Consider the following 18533-nt stretch of genomic DNA (forward strand, 5'->3'; position numbering starts at 1 on the left):
GGTCCCAACATTGTGCCCAAAGCATTTCAAGATTGATGGGCGCATTTCGTATAATTAGACGGTCTTTCAAATGAAGTTTAAATGCGATGATAACATTGTCGAAATTTTTTTTTTTAATTGTAATTTTGGGATGAGCTTATGAGAAATTATAAACCATAGTAGTTTCTTTGATAGAAAACAAAAAAACCATAGTGGTTAAACCAATCCATAATTGTTTTCTCTAAATGCAATTTGGCATGTGACTTTATTATATTATTAAACTTAATCCTAAATAATTAATTTTGTTCTTAGTTTTGAAAGATATACTAATGAAAAAAAAAACATTTTTAACAATCTAAATGCGTGGTCATTTTCATATTTCATGACATCACTCATGAGTGGATTTTAGGGTTTTAGGTTTATACACTCAGAATCGAAACACTCCAGCACCGTCGTCAACGACGTCTGTACCATCGGCATCACATAGAGCTTCAACGGCGTTGGTTGCTCTTCCTCACTCCACACAGGCAAGCTCCTTCGAATTTCCTCTTAGACCAAACTTGATTCCGCTTCCCTTCGATTTAGTTTCTAAGAATCGATTTTCTCCGTTTTTCGAATAATTCAATCGATTTCGAAGTAGATCGGAATAAAGTATTGCCATTGCTTAACCAAATTGTCCCCGTACTACTGTAGTGCACGGCTCGTTTAACATTTACCTACATTAGTCGGGATTTAGTTGTAAATTTTTTTTTGCGCAGTCTCTGAGATTGAACACCCCTCGAAATTGGCCTTGCTTTTTTCAATATCTTTGATTTGGGTTCTTCAGGATTTCCATTTCACGCTGATTTCTGTAAAAGGAATGTGATTGATAGACTTTTTGTTTGTTTGTTGTGATGCAATATTAGGATTCTGATCTGAGAGACTAGGAGCCATGGGTTGGAAAGCTGCTGAGAAACTCATCAGACATTGGAAGATACTTCGAGGGGATAATGTGAGCCCACTCTTGTTATACTTCTCCTGTCCTGATCCGTTCTCTATTTTGGTTTCGTTTAATGTGGTGTGTGATCTTTTTTATTTAGGTAATGATAATTCGCGGGAAAGATAAGGGTGAGACTGGAACCATTAAGCGTGTCATCCGATCCCAAAATCGTGTCATTGTTGAAGGGAAGAATCTGGTGAGATAGTCTCCAAGTCATCTTGTCCTGGATAATAACTTTTTATTTTGGCTCAATCTTTTGCGGTGAGAGAATGAATGTATAAGTTCATTTTTTTTTTACTTGGCTGCGTCTCTGGAGTTTGACTAGTATCGAATCAGGACTGTATTACTAGCTTAACACCAATCATGGAGTTATTGATCTTCGGTTGATTCTTATCTTTGACTTCAAGCATCAATTGGTTGGTTACAAAAATCACAAAGCGGGTCTAATTCCATGGATTTAGCTACCTTATGTTATGAATTGTTCAAGTTGAACTCTTTTCGTTTTGGATGTCATAGTTTGTGTATTATTTTTGTTTTTTTCTCTGATCTTTTCATCTATATTCGCAGATCAAGAAGCATATAAAGGGAGGCCCTGATCATGAAGGTGGAATTTTCACGGTAGAGGCTCCTCTTCATGCCTCAAATGTCCAAGTTGTTGATCCTGTCACTGGGTAATGATCTCACTTTGCATTACTATCACCAATTACTATTGTGTTCAATGGAGGGATTTCTTATTTTGTCTATTATCTTTTCTACCTCAGGAGGCCTTGTAAGGTTGGTGTAAAGTACTTAGAGGATGGAACAAAAGTAAGAGTTGCCAGAGGCATAGGCACATCTGGTTCGATAATTCCTCGCCCAGAGATTCTAAAGATAAGGGCAACACCAAGACCCACCACCGGTACGTAGAAGCTCAGCATCTCTTTACCCACAGAATTTTGGAATTGCATATAGTAGACATCTCTCAGCTATTGGAAAAACATAATCATAAATCGACCATATTGATTCTGAGGTAAAGGAGTAGACACATTGATTCTCTTCTGAGATCGTATAAGAAACATGCTTTCTTGGCTTGCCCTTGTCATTATTACTCCAGCAACTAAGATTCTTGGTTTTAACCATATATAAACTCAGTACGCACATGTCATCTCTCTATAAATTTGAAAAGGATTTGATTGTAGCGGTTTTGTTACAGAAAGGTTTGATACATGGCCATATTTTTCAATTCTTTTTTTGCAGCTGGGCCTAAGGACACACCAATGGATCTTGTCTGGGAGCAGACATATGATGCTAAAACAGGAAAGGGCATGCCTGATCTTTGAGTAACCTCTTTACAGTTTCGTTCCAAAAAAATGTTGCTGCTCCCAAGAGATTCTTCTTTTTCCATCCATTACAGTTTGATTTGGGTCAAAAGCTGTGCGATGAGGCTTTGTTGAAGAAGCTTTGTTAATCCTAGAAACGGTGTCGTTTTTAACTTCTTCGTTGATCTTTGTTAACGTTTGAAGGTGCCGAATAAAACCATTGGTGGAAAAACAAAAGAGTACACGAATTCTATCATTGCGAACATATCTCGGAAAATTACATTTTTAAAATTCTAAACATAAAATACGGCAAGCTAATCATATTACTCTCTATACTTCAATTGACTGATTAATCTAACAAAAACTCTAGAATTCATCTTATACTAACCAGTAAACATAAGAACCTGGTGTGCAATGATTTTAATATATATATTTTTTAATAATCCTCTCTTATATGAGCCCGCTTAGAGAAAAATAAAAGGAAAATCAAAATTCGTTATGTTTGGGAATGGGATGTTGTGGAGTAATTATGGTCGACAATAAAAAACGGAAATATTGGAGGACTTGAATGTAAATACTAAATAGTTTCGGGTAATTGATCCTAGTCCTACGATCGAATAAGATCCATCATCTCCGTCTTGTCTTGTTAATAAAGAAAACTCTCGAGGTTTTATAAGATCTCCCCATTGTTGTAGCCAGCAACCCAGAAGAACACGACTGATTTATCTGATTATGGAGAGATTACAGCGAATCTTCGGCGCCGGTGGCGGTTTGGGTCACGCATCGCCTGATTCTCCGACCCTCGACACGTCGGAGCAGGTTTACATCTCTTCTCTCGCCCTCCTCAAGATGCTCAAGCACGGTAATCCTCCATCCTGTGCTCCAATTACTTTCCCTGTGCTTAGGGTTTCTGATTTATTTCGCTCTCTGTGATTTCCCCTTGTCCTCTTTGCTCTGGAGCTATAGGATTTCTAAGATTTTATCGATCTGATTGTATCTCTCCTAGCTCATTCTTAGGTTTAGAGTGTTATTGCCATGTGGATTCGTGTTGCTGATTTTTGTGATGGTGCTACTAAAATCGCAGGAAGAGCTGGGGTTCCTATGGAAGTCATGGGACTGATGCTTGGAGAGTTCGTGGATGAGTACACTGTTCGAGTTGTGGATGTCTTTGCGATGCCTCAGAGTGGTACTGGTGTTAGTGTGGAAGCTGTTGATCATGTTTTCCAGACTAATATGCTCGACATGCTTAAACAAACCGGAAGGTAAATTGATTTTTCTCTACACACATCTACTCTTAGACCTTTTTTGTTTACATCATAATGATGATACTTACTTGGTCTTCCAATCCTAAAACTCTGGCTTTGATCTTTCTTTTTCTTGTATCGTCGAATTTCAGACCTGAAATGGTGGTTGGTTGGTATCATTCACATCCTGGATTTGGCTGCTGGCTTTCTGGTGTTGACATTAACACTCAACAGGTAGGTTGTCTCTTCGTTTCTTTGTTTGAATATGTTAACTTTACCCGAGAATCTGCTGTTTACTTTTTCCCATACTTTCTTCATGGCCCAAGCACTATAGACTGTTAATCTTTGTGTAATATAACCTGTTATGATTGCCTTTGCATTTGTATCTATATTTTTAAATTGCAATATGTATGTTGTTCATTGTGAGCATCTGTGTGCTTTTGTAGAGTTTTGAAGCTTTGAACCAGCGAGCTGTAGCAGTGGTCGTAGATCCGATTCAAAGTGTGAAGGGCAAAGTGGTGATTGACGCGTTCCGCTCGATAAATCCACAGACCATTATGCTTGGGCAAGAACCTCGTCAAACAACATCAAACCTTGGGCACCTGAACAAACCATCGATCCAGGTGATGGATCTCATAATGAAACGTCGTTTTCCAGTTATTTTTTGTTTGTTTTTAAGTTGGAGCACAAAATGAAACGTGGTTTTCCAGTTATTTTTTTGTTTGTTTTTTGGTTTTCCAGTTATTTTTTGTTATCTCTCTGATACTTACGTTTGGATACTACTGTGTAGGCCTTGATTCATGGATTGAACAGACACTATTATTCAATAGCCATCAACTATAGGAAGAACGAGCTCGAGGAGAAGATGTTACTAAACCTCCACAAGAAGAAATGGACAGATGGCCTGACGCTAAGGCGCTTTGACACCCACTCCCAGACAAACGAACAGACGGTGCAGGAAATGTTGAACTTGGCTGCTAAGTATAACAAGGCAGTACAAGAAGAGGACGAGTTGTCACCAGAGAAACTGGCGATCGTGAATGTCGGAAGACAAGACGCAAAGAAGCATCTGGAAGAACATGTTTCCAACTTGATGTCATCCAACATTGTTCAGACACTTGGCACCATGCTTGACACTGTTGTCTTCTAGAGATCTTCTCACTTTTCCAGCCAGTAGTACTTTGCTTTAATCATTTGGCTCCTAAGTTGAGCTTTGTTCTTCTTCTGCAATTTAATTTCTGTTGAATCTTCTCCTTATGTCTTATCTCCTAGCATTTGACAAGGTTGTATTGTACTATGTGATTTTGCATTAAGCCAATGGATTGATTTCTATTCTTGCAGTGATTTCAGATTTTTCTCTCGTTTTCCGAAATGAAGGGGCAAAGTATGAGTGTTTTGTATAAATACACTTATCGAAACCCTTATATGTAGTTGAACAATGTTAGATTTCAAACTGAATAGTGGTGCTTAAAGTTTCTGAATGCTGCAGCAAGTAGGAGAGAATCAATATGTCTGAAATACCCAAAATACAATATCTAGATGGTTGATATACTTTATTATTCCGGGAAGAAACTCAACAAAGAAGGAAAAAGGGAGAAAGCTACCGCACCCAATCTACGTTAAATTCCACATCATAATATACAAAAAACTGTAGTAGGATTTGTGAAGACAGGAACTTCATCTTCAGAAAGAGCAAGTAGAAACCAAAACGAGCTCAAAGATAAGCCATAGGTGGACTACTAGCGCTTTTAGTGTTCTTGGTGCATCAAACAAGTCAAGCTTTGAATACATTTGGAGGAGACCGACCAATCGTTCAAACAGAGCACAATTGTTGAGGGACGAAAAATTGTTGAGTCCATGTGTATATGGCTCTGCTTAAAACTCGGTGTCGAAACAAGTCATGAAGACCTTTGAGACCATGGTCCTTGCAAAAGGGATGTAGCTCAAGCTATACCTGCGGTTTTAAAAAACAGAGGGAATTCTCCAAGATGAATCTCCAAGATGAATGACAGCTTTTGCGGCAAACTCAGAAACCAAATGAGAAGATCATGTAATTGTGTTATATGACTACATGCAGAGTCCATGTATAAATAGCGAGAAAGTTATAAACGTAAGAGCTTGAAACCAAGTTTTAGCATACCAAATTAGACCAGAGAACTCAAGAATGATAGCCAGCAGAGTGAGCAGCTTGTTACGAACCTGTACAGAAAGAAAACGACAGATGTGTGTACCAATGCACTCTAGTCTCAACCAAAATTTTACTATGCTCAGTAAATTTTCTATCCAATAGATAGAATTGAGCATCGCCACTTACATAGAGAGCGCAAAATAAGGCAATGATAATGCTTGCTAGATACAAAGCCGTGGCGTAGATACGAGCTGGGTCAAGCATCATCGTCACCTGCCGTTGTGGGCCTATAAGGAATGCTGTGCTGCCATACAAAAACGACATGACACTTAAAAATCTAGGAGCAGAGAGAGAGACACTTGTCCACAGAGACTTGCGTAAACCCAATGCCATATTACAAGCTAAACTAAACATCCAATACGGACCTCCCAAGTGCCATCAAATTTCCCAGAGTGAATGTGATGCCAAACTTGACTGGATTGAAGAAAACAAGCATTGACTGCATTGTCAAAACAGGTAAAAAGATTAAAGATTTAGAGCACCAGTTAATGAAGGCTAGTGCTTTCTCACATGCATAAGAGTTGCACTTACCAAAAGAGTACATGCCAAGCCTGCTGACAAGCAAATCGCAAAGCCATAGAATCTCTGTTCTCATGGAAGCAGACGGAGAAAAGCAGCATATTAGCTGAAGATATACCAATTCAAGACACTCAACAGATTCGTGTAAACGAGATATACAGTAAATAAACCAAAGTATTTAGCAGTCATGTTAATCAAACTTTTATCTAACCACTTCAGTCATATTCCAGGAAATTTGATCATCCTTCTCCACTAGTACATCAGTTTTTCTGTGCATGAATTTTACATTGCTGGATTTAATCGAAATCACGAGCTCAGCTTCCTTAATTGGACGAAAACACATTACGCATTGAGATAAATCGTAACGACAAACACGAAATTACAAGAAACAGCCAAATGCAGATGACCTGATCAAAGAGAACCAATATAAGAAAAAAAAAAATCTGGGCCATTTAGGAACCTGTTTGGTAGATAAAGCGCAATTGCGATTAAGGTCATCCATGAATGAGAGCGAGCTTTCTTCCTCGGCAGCTCGTTGCTCGTCTTCAACCTCCATACCCACCAACATCTTCATCTTCTCAAAGGCCTGATTCATCTTATCCATGTCTGTAGCCCTTTCTGTGTAGTCTAAGCTCTTTTTAACTAGTTGAGGTATTATGGAACTGCTCAGATCTCGAGCTTCTTCCTCTCAAATAGTGACAGCAGAACTGAAGTATGGTTGGATCTCTGCACAATTACGCCATGTTTTGGAGTGGAAAACGAAGGCTTTTCTTCGTCCGTGGTTTGTTGGAGGAGAAGAAGAAAGGCTTTATGATTGGGCTTTTGGGTATTTTCTTATCTCAAAAATTTAATTATTGTCATACCGGCCCAGTTTTTTCCTTGTCTTGTTATTATGAGATATTGATATACAAAATTTCCTTCCAACAACATACATTATAAAGACATTAATTGAAAAACATTAGTCTACATAACCTTAACCTGACCTCTAGTTTCTTTTGATTTTTGACTTAAAACTAATAATTTTAGTAGCTAACCTCAAAACTGAACTAGGAAAGATATAATGATATATACTCATATCCATCTCACTGAATTACTCACACTATATGTATAGATGAGATATTAAAAAAGACCAATACTTTATGTTAATATCTAAACAATAGAAATATAGAAATTAGTTTTTTTCTCTATTAGATTAAAAATTTCAGTTACTTTGTGATCTTTTCCTTAAATTATACTGATTCTTTTCCAAAAAACTATAAATATAAAATAAAATTATTGCGTAAACGTTGATAAGTATCGTTTCTTTTTTATTTTATTTTTCTATTTATAATTTGATATACGATATTCATTATGTTTTATTGTAAATATTTTTGATTTTTGTACACGTATGAAGAAAATAATATACTAAATGTGTAATAATATATTTTAAATGAGGTAATATATATATAATTTCTAATTTTATCTATTAAGGTATAGGAAAAATATTTAATAATCAATAAATATAGAAAATTGAATTTCAACTTTTTGTGAATGATAAGATAATTAAATACTCAAAATAGCATTTTCCTACGTTGATAAACAAAAAATAACCAGTCATGTTTGTGCGTAATGAATTGATAATGGGCCAAAAAAAAAGTCGAGCAAAGACAAAAAAAAAGTAAAAAATAAATCAAATTGAATGAAATTTGGAGTCCGGACTCGGAAAATAAAAGGCCGTTTAGAGAAGCGATTCACAAAGCGTCCTCATTTGTTATTTCGTCTTCACTCTCTTCTTTCTCCCCACACTTACCTTCGCAGTACTCTCACTCTCCGGCGCTTAATCTCGCAATTTCCGTCGTTTTCTCTGTAAGTTCTTCCTTTCAGGCGTTGATCGCTCCCTCCCTACACATTCTGTGCTCGATTTCGATTTTTTTCTTCGTCGGAAAAATGCCCTAATGTTCTCTATTTCGAAGGTTTTCGTGCTATGGGTTTTTACTTTTTGCATTTTTTTTTTTGTTTTCCTGCTTTTCAGATTTTAGTGTAGGAAGTCTGTAACGAGGTCGACTTCATATTGTCGGTTTTGTTTGTTTTGTTGTGCTTTCCTCGTTTTAGCTCTCTGCGTAGTCTTTGACAGCGAAAATATTTGGTTTGGAGTTTCGTTTCATATACGGCCTTGATTTACCGTTTGTGCTTTGACGTCTTCTTGTTTAGCCTATGCATGTTTCCTTGCTGTAAAATCACGTTTGTGTAGATTTGAAAATATTGGGAATGTATGTGGCTCTCTTTGATGAACTGGTGCCTCTTTACAGGTTCGAAATGAGTGCTTGGGCTGATCCAAAGTCTAAGGGAAAGAACGTCGCTCAGGGTGGTTCTAACCCAGAGGTCGAACAGTTGGTGCAAGGTTTTGCTGGGACGAATCTGGCTCCTTCGCAAGATGATGGAGGAGAATGGGAGTTCATCTCCAAAAAGAACAAGAACAAAGCTGAAAAAGCTTGGGCTTCTCATAACCAGAACCCTCCTAGAGCTTGGAGCGGTCAGCAACAAGGGAGGGGCAATCAGCAACAAGGGAGAGGCAATCAGCAACAAGGGAGAGGCAATCATGTGACTGGGAGAGGTAACGCCAATGGTCGGGGAACTCAAGCTACTGATTCGAGGGTCTCTACCGGTCGAGGAACTGGTCGGGGACAAGCACTGAACAGAGGGTATGGTAACAACTATGTCGCTCCGCCACCTGTAGTTCGCCCTCCTTTAGAAGGAGGATGGAATTGGCAGTCTAGAGCAGGTGCTGCTCGGCACACTGTTCCGCAGGAGATCCCGGACGAGGATGATGATGTGGAGAATGTTTCTGAGGAAGAGGAGGATGATTGCGATGGTTTGGATGATTCTGATGAAGACCTTGTGAGTGATGAGTATGACTCGGATGTGAGTCAACAGAGCCATGAGACACGGAAGCAGAACAAATGGTTCAAAAAGTTTTTCGACAGCTTGGATAGCTTGTCTATCGAGCAGATAAATGAACCACAGAGGCAGTGGCATTGTCCAGCTTGTCAGGGCGGGCCTGGTGCTATTGACTGGTACAACCTGCAGCCACTTCTAGCTCATGCGAGGACAAAGGGAGCTAGAAGAGTTAAGCTCCATAGGGAACTGGCTGAAGTCCTAGACAAGGATCTGCAGATGAGAGGAGCAACTGTCATTCCGTCTGGTGAAATTTTCGGGCAGTGGAAGGGTTTGGGTGCGGATGAAAAGGATCATGAGATTGTCTGGCCGCCAATGGTAATCATTATGAACACCAGACTGGACAAGGACGATAATGATAAGGTGAGAGATTCGTCTGTCTTTTACCCTTTTAATCTTCTTTTGCATTCTGCTGATCCTAGGGTTGAAAATTTCACTATGTTACATTTCAGTGGCTAGGTATGGGCAACCAAGAGCTACTGGAGTACTTCAACGAGTATCCTGCTATTAGAGCACGTCATTCCTATGGTCCACAGGGCCACCGTGGGATGAGTGTTCTGATCTTTGAGAACAGTGCCACTGGCTATTTTGAGGCTGACCGCCTGCACAGGGACTTAGTTGAGCAAGGGTTAGATAGAAACGCCTGGGACCGTCGGCGCAATTTGTTTACTGGAGGAGTTCGCCAACTATATGGCTTCCTTGCAACCAAGCAAGATCTGGACGTATTCAATCAGCACTGTCGAGGTTCTCTCTCTCAGAAATTAGATAATATGTTTTTTAAGTCTTGTCCTTGGGATTTAGAGTTTCGTTGGTGCTTGTGAATGCATCTGATGTGTTTTTGTATGGTTTATTAGGCAAAACGATGCTGAAATTCGAGATGAAGTCATACCAGGAGAATGTTGTGAAGGAGCTGAGGCAGATCGCTGAGGACAATCAGCAGCTAAACTGGTACAAGAACAAGGTTACTAAACAAATGAACCACAAAAAGGTGCTTGAGGAGTCTCTGGGAATCTTAAGCGAGAAGCTGCGTAAATCAGCAGAGGATTATCGTATCGTGAGACAGAGAACAAAGATGCAGCATGAGCATAACAGAGAGGAGGTATGTTTTTCTCTCGAAAACACAAACTCGATGTTTTGAATTATACCAACTGATACACTTTTTTATGAATTACCTACAAACCGGTGGTTTGAAGATGGATTTGCAAGACAAGTTTTTCAAAGAAGCATTCAAACGGATACATGAGGAGAGAGATGCAAAGGAGGAGATTTTCGAGAAGTTGCAGCAGCAGGAACGTGCTAAGGTTGTAGAGCAGCAGCAAAAGAACGCAAATCCCTCCAGCAAAGATGAATTACGAAAGAGGTGTGCATACTTACATAATCCTGCTTTTTGTGTGTGTGCGAGAGAGAGAGACTCAAGAGTAACTTAATTTCTCTGGTTTTGATTGTTGTGCAGAGCTGAGGAGGTTTCTAGCTTCATAGCGTTTCAAGAGAAAGAGATGAAGGAGTTTGTGGAGGAGAGGGAGAAGCTCATAGAGGAGCAAGAGAAGAAGATGGCAGAGATGAAGAAGAGGCATTATGAGGAGATGCTTGATCTGGAGAGAGAGTTTGATGAGTCTTTGGAGGAGCTCATGAACAAGCACGGCCTTCAGGATGCAGATGACTGAGACCAGTCTGGTTTTTGTTTAAGAGAAAGACTATTCTTCTCCATTTTAGTAGGAAACATTTAAGGAGACTTGAGATTAGTACTCTCCAAGTGACCAAAACCTATTTTGATAACTATTTTGTTTTGGTAAATCTCGTATGAAAGTTTAGGCATATAACCAAAAACTAAAGTCATTCGATTCACAAACTGGCAACCAAACCCATGTATGAAGAAGGCTCGTGGTGAATAAACCAAAGGGGTTCTATGCAATTTCGAAATATGGGGGTGAAATTGAAAAAAAAAATTGAACATGATTGGGGGGCAATAAAAGTAAAATATCTAAAATATAGTCTTAACATGCAATTGTTTTTTCAGTTCAGACAATAATGCTGTGTCATACTCTTAGTTGCATTACATTGGAAGAGCTTCGTCACACGACTCACCACAACAAATCTAAAACGTATTTGTTTATTCATCTTTCTGATTTACATCCAAAATATAATATAAATTATAATCTCCCTTAAATATCTCTCTATCGAATCGATTCCAATCTCCTCGGCGAATTCACATCTCAGCTGCTCTGAATCCGCCGTGTACGAAACGAAACTATCCTCCTTCTCGATTAGCTAATATGGCCCCGCCGGTAGGACAAACGGCGGCGGTGGCAGAGGCGGCTGGCGATGCTCAACCTCAGCAGCAGCAGCGACAAGCCGGTGGGTTTGGTTCCACGATCTCCGGGATCGTTAGGATCGCCGTTTTCTGGTATTTTGCTTCCAAGTTCTTTTCCCCTAAACAGAAACCGATGGATCCCTCTCAGTCTCCTCACCTCATGACCAATCTCTTTCACAAGGGAGAATCATTGGTAGCTAACTTATTCTTCTACTATTGGATTGCCTTTTCTTTTTTTCTTTTTTTCTTTCTCTCTTGCTGATTTTCAAATCGTGTGTAAACTCTCAGAATTTGTTTTGTAATCATATTTACTTGCTGGCTGCTCTACTGGTTGTGTTTGATTAGAGAATTAAGGGTTTTTAAGATTTGTTCTGGTTCATGACTGCTGTTTATGTTTTGATTCTAAACGCAAACAATGTTTTTTCTTGCAGGATATGTGGTTTTATCTTTCTGAGCAAGAGAAGTTCAATGACTTTGGCAACGAAGGTGCGCTTTTTTGGCATGAGACGAATATTCCTTATGCTGTATGGACACCAGAGAGCATTAGGACCATGTCACTCAAGTATCATCCATCTGAGGTGAAAATTCACATGCTTTGACTTTTTTATCATTCGTATTTGGCTTTCTGCATATTCTTCCTCCGGTATCACTGTTCTAATAAGCTGAATTGATTTACTAAATTGATATGTTATTCTGTTCCAGACACTACAGAACAATGGAAGTCTGTATGCTCATGTCTTCTTTGCTCGGTCTGGATTCCCCATAGACCCCAGTGATCCTGAATACCAACCTCATAACAGTTTTGGCAGGACTCACCGTAAGACCACCTCTCTAAAAAACACTTATTTATGAAAACTATTAGAAATTCGGTTTCTCTATTAGCTGAATTGGACTGGTCTTTTCACTATTTCAGCTGTTGCGACTTACTTTCCAAAGCGAAAAGTAGATAAGAAGAAGAGTCTCTTGGGTAATCCCAAAGACTCTGCTGAATCCCAACCAGAAGTTGAGGTATGCCTGTGTGGAAGTTTTCTTCCAGAAAATATTGCACATTGTTATATGTTATTGTCTTGTTCTGATGAATGTGTAATGAACTAACGCAACTTTGCAGAAAGTTGGTGATAAGAAGTCGGAACTCAAGGAAGAGGTTCCTGTGGAATGGGTGTCCCTCTGGAAACCGAATGTCACGATTAACCTGGTCGATGATTTTACTCAGTAAGTCGGTTCTGGTATTTTTTGTTGTATAAAAATTGGAACTCTAGGAACGTACAATGGAGACTAAAATGAAACAAGATAGATGAATAATCAAAGATGGATGCACTTTCTATCTTGATGTACATATTACTCTGCTTATTGTGCAAAATAACTTAACAGAGTAATTTAACTGATCAACTATGGCTATAACCTTAAGCAATCGCAGGGGAGAGGCTCCTGCATTAAAAAGATAATTAACCAAAACAATTGGCAGTTGAAGGAATACTGTTAGACTAATATCCGTTTTTTTTTTGTAACAGTTATTCACAGAATGGTGTGCCACCAAACATTGCTCCTCGTATCCTTCAATCTATTTTGGGAAAATAATGAAATTCTTATTATTATTTGGGTTTTACAAAAATCTATTTTCAGAAGTTTTCAGTAAATTTTGAGGGGCTATCCATGTGACTGCTTCATGCTTTATCTTCCATGCCTTTTTCAGCATTAACCGAATCAAACTATTTTCAAAAGAAAAATTCAAGCATTTATAGGTTCTTGGGTCCTTGGATGGTGAAAAGTATTTTTACGTCTCTTGATTTGTTTCTGTGCATATGGTGCACAATAGTATCTTCTTTGTTTCCATTTTTTCTTTTCTTTTAACTGGTGGAATGGGGATTTTGTAAGAGGATTCTTATTTTGGCATGCAACATGTGTGATTGTCTACTTGCCCATTTTGTTATTATGTTGTACTTAACTTTAGATCTGCAGACTTGCTGGTAGAACCTAGCACGGGAAATTACTATCCTACAATTTACTTCAATGAGTTTTGGCTGCTAAGGGACAAGATGATTCCAATCAACGAGACAGTCTCAGAACTACCACTTAATCTGGAAATAAGCCCCATAAGCATGATGAAGTGGCAACTGTTTCAGCAAGTTGATCAGTCTTTCCAGATGCAGCGTAGCTATGGAAGCATGCTTGATGGTGAATCTGACGAACTAAAGGTAATTCTTGTCCTGTATATATAATTACCATCTTCCATCGCATCAACTGATGATGTGGTATTAGGTATTGAATAGATACTGTTAATTATTTTCTTTACACATTCTTGGTTTCTTCTTGGAGCTGACTGTAATAATATGTATTTTGTTTTGCAGAGGGTGTTTTTGGAAGGAAATCCCTATCTGTTGGGCATCACGATGTTTGTTTCGATGCTTCATTCTGTGTTCGACTTCTTGGCATTCAAAAATGGTAATTTCAGACCCAAAAGATAACAGCATCTTTCCTAACGTTTGTTGAGTTTGACTTATCTTTTGTTTACCCTGTAGATATCCAGTTCTGGAACAAAAACAAATCTATGGAAGGACTGTCTGCAAAGTCTGTTGTACTGAACTTTATCTGTCAGTTTGTCATCTTCCTCTACCTGCTTGACAACGACACTTCATGGATGATACTGGCTAGTTCCGGAGTTGGTGTCTGCATTGAATTCTGGAAAATAGGGAAAGCCATGCGTATAGAGGTACTTAAAATGTTTACATAACTGAATCTGACATTTCAGAACCAGCAAGAATTTGCTATGAGCATCTCTGATGTTGTTGCTAAACATATCAACCTTGTCAAACATTTTAACTTAACAGGTTGATCGAAGTGGAATGATTCCAAGGCTGAGGTTCCACGATCGTGAATCCTATTCAAGCAATAAAACCAAGGAGTATGATGACATCGCCATCAAATTCTTATCCTATGTGCTCCTCCTCCTTGTCATCGGCTTATCCATATATTCTCTCGCTTACGAACGCCACAAGAGCTGGTATTCTTGGATCCTGTCTTCACTAACAAGCTGTGTCTACATGTTCGGTAAATGCCTTTACCATCCTCAAGAAAACTGTTGAGAATCTCTCATTGTGGAAGTGTGTAGAAATGAAATCAATGGGGTGTGTGCTTTGCAGGTTTCATCATGATGTGTCCTCAGCTTTTCATCAACTATAAGCTAAAGTCAGTGGCACATTTACCATGGAGACAGATGACTTATAAGTTCCTCAACACCATCATCGACGATCTGTTTGCATTTGTCATCAAAATGCCGATTCTGCATCGACTTTCTGTATTTCGAGATGGTGAGTAAAATCTATCAACTATCCTCTCTCTACTTTGATTTCAGATTCCAGAAACAGGCTTATATAATCGATCTCTTTCTCTCACTCTCTGTGTTTCAGATGTGATATTCTTGATATACTTATACCAAAGGTGGGTGTACCCTGTGGACAAGACACGTGTTAACGAGTTCGGTTTTGGAGGTGAGGATGAAACTGCAGAGAAGAAGTTGATAACTGAGAAAGAAGAAGAAGACAACAAGAAAACAAACTAATCTTTAAATCTTCTTCCTTTTACTTATTTTGTTATTCCCACTCTCTAAACCGATTTTCTAACACTTCAGTTATAGTTTCTTAATTTTTGTTTGTTTTCGTTTTCACTTGGAAATTATTTAGTTAAAGTTATTAATGTCAAACAGATTTGCTGCTTTTATCCTAAACTCTCTGTATCTAATTTCTACATGAGGACAGTGCCAACATAAGAAATTAGAAACATTTGCCTATGTTATATCTTCTTTTATATAATAACCTCGGCAATGGAGGGATTTATTTAGATCGATCCATATCATAAGTTTGCCACTCAACTCTTGTCTTAATTTCAATTACTAGACAGAAAAAACTTTTCAAAAAAAACATAGTTAAATTAAATAGAAACAGCAAGTTCTATCATGTGAATGTTTGCTACAAAAGTCACTAAAATGAAAAGTTTAGTCATTCATTGTTGACTCATCAGGAAGAGGAGTTGCAAAGTTAAGAGTGTTCCTCATTGATCTCCGGCTAATCCCTCCATTGCCGTTTCCTTTCCTCATCATTGCCACAAATTCTCCATAGTCTATTTGTCCATCCTACAAAACCAACACCATAAACATTCTTCCAAGCTCCTTTGATCAAGAAACAGTAATGATCTTTGTGTTACTAGCTACTCACATTGTCTTGATCAATGTCTTTGATTATTTCATCAAGATGTGAATCGTTTATACCAAATTCCTTCCAAGCCTGTTGAAGCTCGTCCATGGTGATGTAACCACTTGCATCTTTGTCAAAGAAGGAGAAGGCAGCTACTAGATTCTCCTCTCTCTCCAGCTTGTTCAAGTGGATTGTTGCAGCTAAGAACTCTCCATAGTCAATTGCTCCACTTTCATCAAGATCAGCCTGATACACACACACACACACAATGAGAGGATGATATTGGATTATGCTTAATCTACAGTATAGGTTAATAATGAAAGAGTTGTTGGTTACTGCGCGCAAGAGTTCTTGGATCTCTGATTCCATAAGCTCTGAGCCAACGCGCCTCATAATGTCTCTTAACTCTTCAAATGTGATGGTCCCACTGTTATCTGTGTCTATCATTTTGAATAGTTCTTTGAGCCCACCGATTTCTTCCTCAGATAGTCTCTCTGCAATCACGCGTAAAGCCATCTTCTTAAGTTTGTTCATTGCAGAGAACTTTTTCAGGCGGGACACTACTGCGCAGTCCAAAGGTTTATCTGGAGCAACCTTATCATCCACAATCCACGGGTGACCTGGCAAAGAAGAAAGCTTGAATGAATCCACTTGCAATACTTTTAGATGGCCAAGGCTCAAAAATACGAGAACTTACACAACACTTGATGAGCAGTTAGCCTTTTCTTTGGATTGCTCTCGAGCATTTTCTTTATAAGATCCTTGGCACTCTCTGAAATGCTAGGCCAAGGATTGGTCTCAAAGTCCAGCTTTCCCTGTAAAATCTTTCTGAAGATGCCAATTTCACCCTCTGGTTACAGAATACATGATTCAGAGAGTAAGCACGCCGCGATAATATTATCTTTGAAGAGAAAGAAAGGGATTGGGAAAAGTCTAACCAGCCCAGAAAGGAGGATAACCACACAAGAGGATGTAGAGGATAACTCCAGCGCTCCATACATCACATTCACGGCCATAATGCTTATGTAGAACCTCAGGTGCCACATAGTAGGCGCTACCAACAAGTTCTGAAAACGTTTCCCCTGAAAAACAATAAAACAAACAAAGATTTGTGTGCCAAAACCAGAGCTCTATATTCAACTGAAACACACACTAACTCAAAGTCTCACAGCATAGATTTGCTAAAGCTAAACAGCCATTAATCATATCCAAGAACACAGAATCTCGGTTAATTTCATTCTGTAAAGCATCCCTTTTGATCATTTTAGTGAACACCAAGCTGGAAACCATATCTGATGTTTCTTCCATAAATCAACACAGAAGAGAGAAAGACACTTGACAAGTGCAGTAATTAAATAAAATCATTAGTAGAGAAGCTGCAGATTATATGATTGCTCCTGACTCACCAAATCATCAACTAAGGTAATAGATACTCATAACATCACTAACCAAAACAGAGTATCTCTGAAATATTGACAACACACAAGCATGGTTGAAACTAGAGAGGAATATGAAAGGGGAAAAAAAAAAAATCAAAATCAGACCTGGTTTGCAGAAAACAGAGAGGCCAAAGTCGGTAGATTTAAGAGAAGCATCTTCATCGGAAGATGTGAACAAGAAATTCTCAGGCTTAAGATCTCTATGCATAACCCCAAGAGAGTGACAAGCCTCAACGACACCAACAATGGTCTTGATGAGCTTAGCAGCTTCTCTCTCGCTGTAATGACCTTTCTTCACGATTCTATCGAACAATTCACCGCCTTCGCAGAGCTCCATCACAAGGTGCACGCTCTTGGCGTCCTCGTACGTGCCTTCTATCCGGACAACGTTGGGATATTCCGACAAATGATGCATTATCTGAATCTCCCTCAAAACGTCGTCGTAATCTTCCTGGCAAAGGAGCTTCCTTTTGGGTATGGATTTGCAGGCAAGCTTTTGACCCGTCTGGTTATGGGTACAGAGGAAAGTGGTTCCGAATTGTCCTTGCCCGAGCACTTGACCCAGAAAGTAATCGTCTTCCACGTTTTTGGTCTTGTAAGGTAGAACCCATCTGGTTCTTGATTTGCTGGCCATAGTTTGAGAGTCTGATTTCTCTGTGGTTTCGTTTAAGCAGAAGAAGAAGAGGAAGATGAAGAAGAAGAAGAAACGAAACTGTTGAATGAGGAAAGAAACTGACTTAAAGCATTGAAGAGAGGGAAGTCAAGAGCAAGGAGAGATAAACCTTTTTTTGACCACTTTTGGAGAATGGATGATTAGCATTAGTTAGCTTTCCATTTGAGTTTTTTAATTTTTTATGGTTCACATCAAATGCAAAATGGGAAGTAAATTTTTGAGTTGTATTGCATGAACCAAAAACTTATTACTTCTTAAATGAAAATGTCTTTAATATTACCACACCGCGTGTTTTATATTGTTTGAACTTTTAACACCTAAAATCATGTGATTAATGATTATCTACTTGGAGTATAGAAAAAAAAATACTTGAAGTATAGAAAAAAAAATACTTGAAGTATAGACTAAGTAAAGAACTGTTAGCTGTACCGATATTTATAGACTGAGTAAAAAACGTCTTCAAATGGTTTCACTAAATACTCTATCCACTGTTTTTCCAAACCTGAATTTTTATCTACTAAAAATATATAAAATATAGCACGTTGTCTATTTTCTTCAAAATATCAAGGGTTAAAGTTTTTTTATAAACCCAAAAAACATAAGAGAATGAAAAGAAAGATTTATGAAACTCGTGAATCCGTCCGTATTCATTCTATTGCCGACGCATTCTTGTCTATTTCTGTGCCTTTTTTCTCTACAGTTTTTGTCAATATCCAAAATTTCTACAACCATGTGCTTCATATGCATATAAAATCTTAGATTTGAAAACATTCACTGAT

The 18533-nt window shown here is 38.5% G+C and overlaps 6 protein-coding genes across 6 annotated transcripts; 4 read left to right on the plus strand and 2 right to left on the minus strand.

Annotated features, from left to right (window-relative positions):
• Nucleotides 1–350: 350 nt before the first annotated feature.
• LOC18012718 (50S ribosomal protein L24) lies at nucleotides 351–2521 on the plus strand. The gene is made up of 6 exons (XM_006394555.2): nucleotides 351–506; nucleotides 885–970; nucleotides 1059–1154; nucleotides 1526–1629; nucleotides 1720–1856; nucleotides 2195–2521. Exons 2-6 carry the CDS (start codon nucleotides 911–913, stop codon nucleotides 2275–2277), a joined length of 480 nt encoding a protein of 159 aa, XP_006394617.1. The 5' UTR covers nucleotides 351–506; nucleotides 885–910; the 3' UTR covers nucleotides 2278–2521.
• Nucleotides 2522–2910: 389 nt separating this feature from the next.
• LOC18012719 (26S proteasome non-ATPase regulatory subunit 14 homolog) lies at nucleotides 2911–4834 on the plus strand. The gene is made up of 5 exons (XM_006394556.2): nucleotides 2911–3118; nucleotides 3341–3518; nucleotides 3653–3734; nucleotides 3947–4123; nucleotides 4291–4834. Exons 1-5 carry the CDS (start codon nucleotides 2989–2991, stop codon nucleotides 4648–4650), a joined length of 927 nt encoding a protein of 308 aa, XP_006394618.1. The 5' UTR covers nucleotides 2911–2988; the 3' UTR covers nucleotides 4651–4834.
• Nucleotides 4835–5038: 204 nt separating this feature from the next.
• LOC18012828 (vesicle transport protein SFT2B) lies at nucleotides 5039–6973 on the minus strand. Its single transcript, XM_006394557.2, has 6 exons — nucleotides 6668–6973; nucleotides 6220–6273; nucleotides 6054–6127; nucleotides 5815–5932; nucleotides 5641–5699; nucleotides 5039–5454 (listed from the first exon to the last, which is right to left on the minus strand). Exons 1-6 carry the CDS (start codon nucleotides 6809–6811, stop codon nucleotides 5376–5378), a joined length of 528 nt encoding a protein of 175 aa, XP_006394619.1. The 5' UTR covers nucleotides 6812–6973; the 3' UTR covers nucleotides 5039–5375.
• A 978-nt stretch (nucleotides 6974–7951) lies between these two features.
• Nucleotides 7952–10961, plus strand: LOC18012829 (protein SUPPRESSOR OF GENE SILENCING 3). Its single transcript, XM_006394558.2, has 6 exons — nucleotides 7952–8052; nucleotides 8496–9504; nucleotides 9594–9885; nucleotides 9996–10240; nucleotides 10335–10501; nucleotides 10595–10961. The coding sequence occupies exons 2-6, from the start codon at nucleotides 8503–8505 to the stop codon at nucleotides 10803–10805; spliced, it is 1917 nt and encodes a 638-aa protein (XP_006394620.1). The 5' UTR covers nucleotides 7952–8052; nucleotides 8496–8502; the 3' UTR covers nucleotides 10806–10961.
• A 229-nt stretch (nucleotides 10962–11190) lies between these two features.
• On the plus strand, nucleotides 11191–15239 carry LOC18013119 (cleft lip and palate transmembrane protein 1 homolog). The gene is made up of 12 exons (XM_024151630.1): nucleotides 11191–11645; nucleotides 11884–12030; nucleotides 12155–12269; nucleotides 12366–12460; nucleotides 12561–12664; nucleotides 12964–13001; nucleotides 13412–13647; nucleotides 13801–13894; nucleotides 13972–14162; nucleotides 14281–14500; nucleotides 14593–14760; nucleotides 14860–15239. The coding sequence occupies exons 1-12, from the start codon at nucleotides 11415–11417 to the stop codon at nucleotides 15009–15011; spliced, it is 1791 nt and encodes a 596-aa protein (XP_024007398.1). The 5' UTR covers nucleotides 11191–11414; the 3' UTR covers nucleotides 15012–15239.
• Nucleotides 15240–15308: 69 nt separating this feature from the next.
• Nucleotides 15309–17715, minus strand: LOC18013120 (calcium-dependent protein kinase 12). The gene is made up of 6 exons (XM_006394560.2): nucleotides 17187–17715; nucleotides 16581–16724; nucleotides 16340–16492; nucleotides 15979–16262; nucleotides 15664–15888; nucleotides 15309–15581 (listed from the first exon to the last, which is right to left on the minus strand). Exons 1-6 carry the CDS (start codon nucleotides 17713–17715, stop codon nucleotides 15444–15446), a joined length of 1473 nt encoding a protein of 490 aa, XP_006394622.1. The 3' UTR covers nucleotides 15309–15443.
• Nucleotides 17716–18533: the final 818 nt, after the last annotated feature.

This window comes from Eutrema salsugineum, unplaced genomic scaffold (genome assembly GCF_000478725.1).
Source record: "Eutrema salsugineum unplaced genomic scaffold, Eutsalg1_0 scaffold_6, whole genome shotgun sequence".
In the NCBI taxonomy this organism is placed as follows: domain Eukaryota; kingdom Viridiplantae; phylum Streptophyta; class Magnoliopsida; order Brassicales; family Brassicaceae; genus Eutrema; species Eutrema salsugineum.

Coding starts and splice junctions, on each gene's coding strand:
- LOC18012719 (XM_006394556.2), top strand. CDS start 2,989: ATGGAGAGATTACAGCGAATCTTCGGCGCCGGTGGCGGTTTGGGTCAC. Junction 3,119..3,340: donor CCTCAAGATGCTCAAGCACG/GTAATCCTCCAT, acceptor CTAAAATCGCAG/GAAGAGCTGGGGTTCCTATG. Junction 4,124..4,290: donor TGAACAAACCATCGATCCAG/GTGATGGATCTC, acceptor ACTACTGTGTAG/GCCTTGATTCATGGATTGAA.
- LOC18013120 (XM_006394560.2), bottom strand. CDS start 17,715: ATGGCCAGCAAATCAAGAACCAGATGGGTTCTACCTTACAAGACCAAA. Junction 16,725..17,186: donor CTCTGTTTTCTGCAAACCAG/GTCTGATTTTGA, acceptor ATTGTTTTTCAG/GGGAAACGTTTTCAGAACTT. Junction 15,889..15,978: donor TCCAAGAACTCTTGCGCGCA/GTAACCAACAAC, acceptor TGTGTGTATCAG/GCTGATCTTGATGAAAGTGG.
- LOC18012829 (XM_006394558.2), top strand. CDS start 8,503: ATGAGTGCTTGGGCTGATCCAAAGTCTAAGGGAAAGAACGTCGCTCAG. Junction 9,886..9,995: donor ATTCAATCAGCACTGTCGAG/GTTCTCTCTCTC, acceptor ATGGTTTATTAG/GCAAAACGATGCTGAAATTC. Junction 10,241..10,334: donor ATGAGCATAACAGAGAGGAG/GTATGTTTTTCT, acceptor GGTGGTTTGAAG/ATGGATTTGCAAGACAAGTT.
- LOC18012828 (XM_006394557.2), bottom strand. CDS start 6,811: ATGGATAAGATGAATCAGGCCTTTGAGAAGATGAAGATGTTGGTGGGT. Junction 6,128..6,219: donor GCTTGGCATGTACTCTTTTG/GTAAGTGCAACT, acceptor TTGACAATGCAG/TCAATGCTTGTTTTCTTCAA. Junction 5,700..5,814: donor CCTTATTTTGCGCTCTCTAT/GTAAGTGGCGAT, acceptor CTTTCTGTACAG/GTTCGTAACAAGCTGCTCAC.
- LOC18012718 (XM_006394555.2), top strand. CDS start 911: ATGGGTTGGAAAGCTGCTGAGAAACTCATCAGACATTGGAAGATACTT. Junction 971..1,058: donor AGATACTTCGAGGGGATAAT/GTGAGCCCACTC, acceptor TTTTTTATTTAG/GTAATGATAATTCGCGGGAA. Junction 1,857..2,194: donor AACACCAAGACCCACCACCG/GTACGTAGAAGC, acceptor CTTTTTTTGCAG/CTGGGCCTAAGGACACACCA.
- LOC18013119 (XM_024151630.1), top strand. CDS start 11,415: ATGGCCCCGCCGGTAGGACAAACGGCGGCGGTGGCAGAGGCGGCTGGC. Junction 13,895..13,971: donor CTTCTTGGCATTCAAAAATG/GTAATTTCAGAC, acceptor TTTACCCTGTAG/ATATCCAGTTCTGGAACAAA. Junction 14,163..14,280: donor GGAAAGCCATGCGTATAGAG/GTACTTAAAATG, acceptor TTAACTTAACAG/GTTGATCGAAGTGGAATGAT.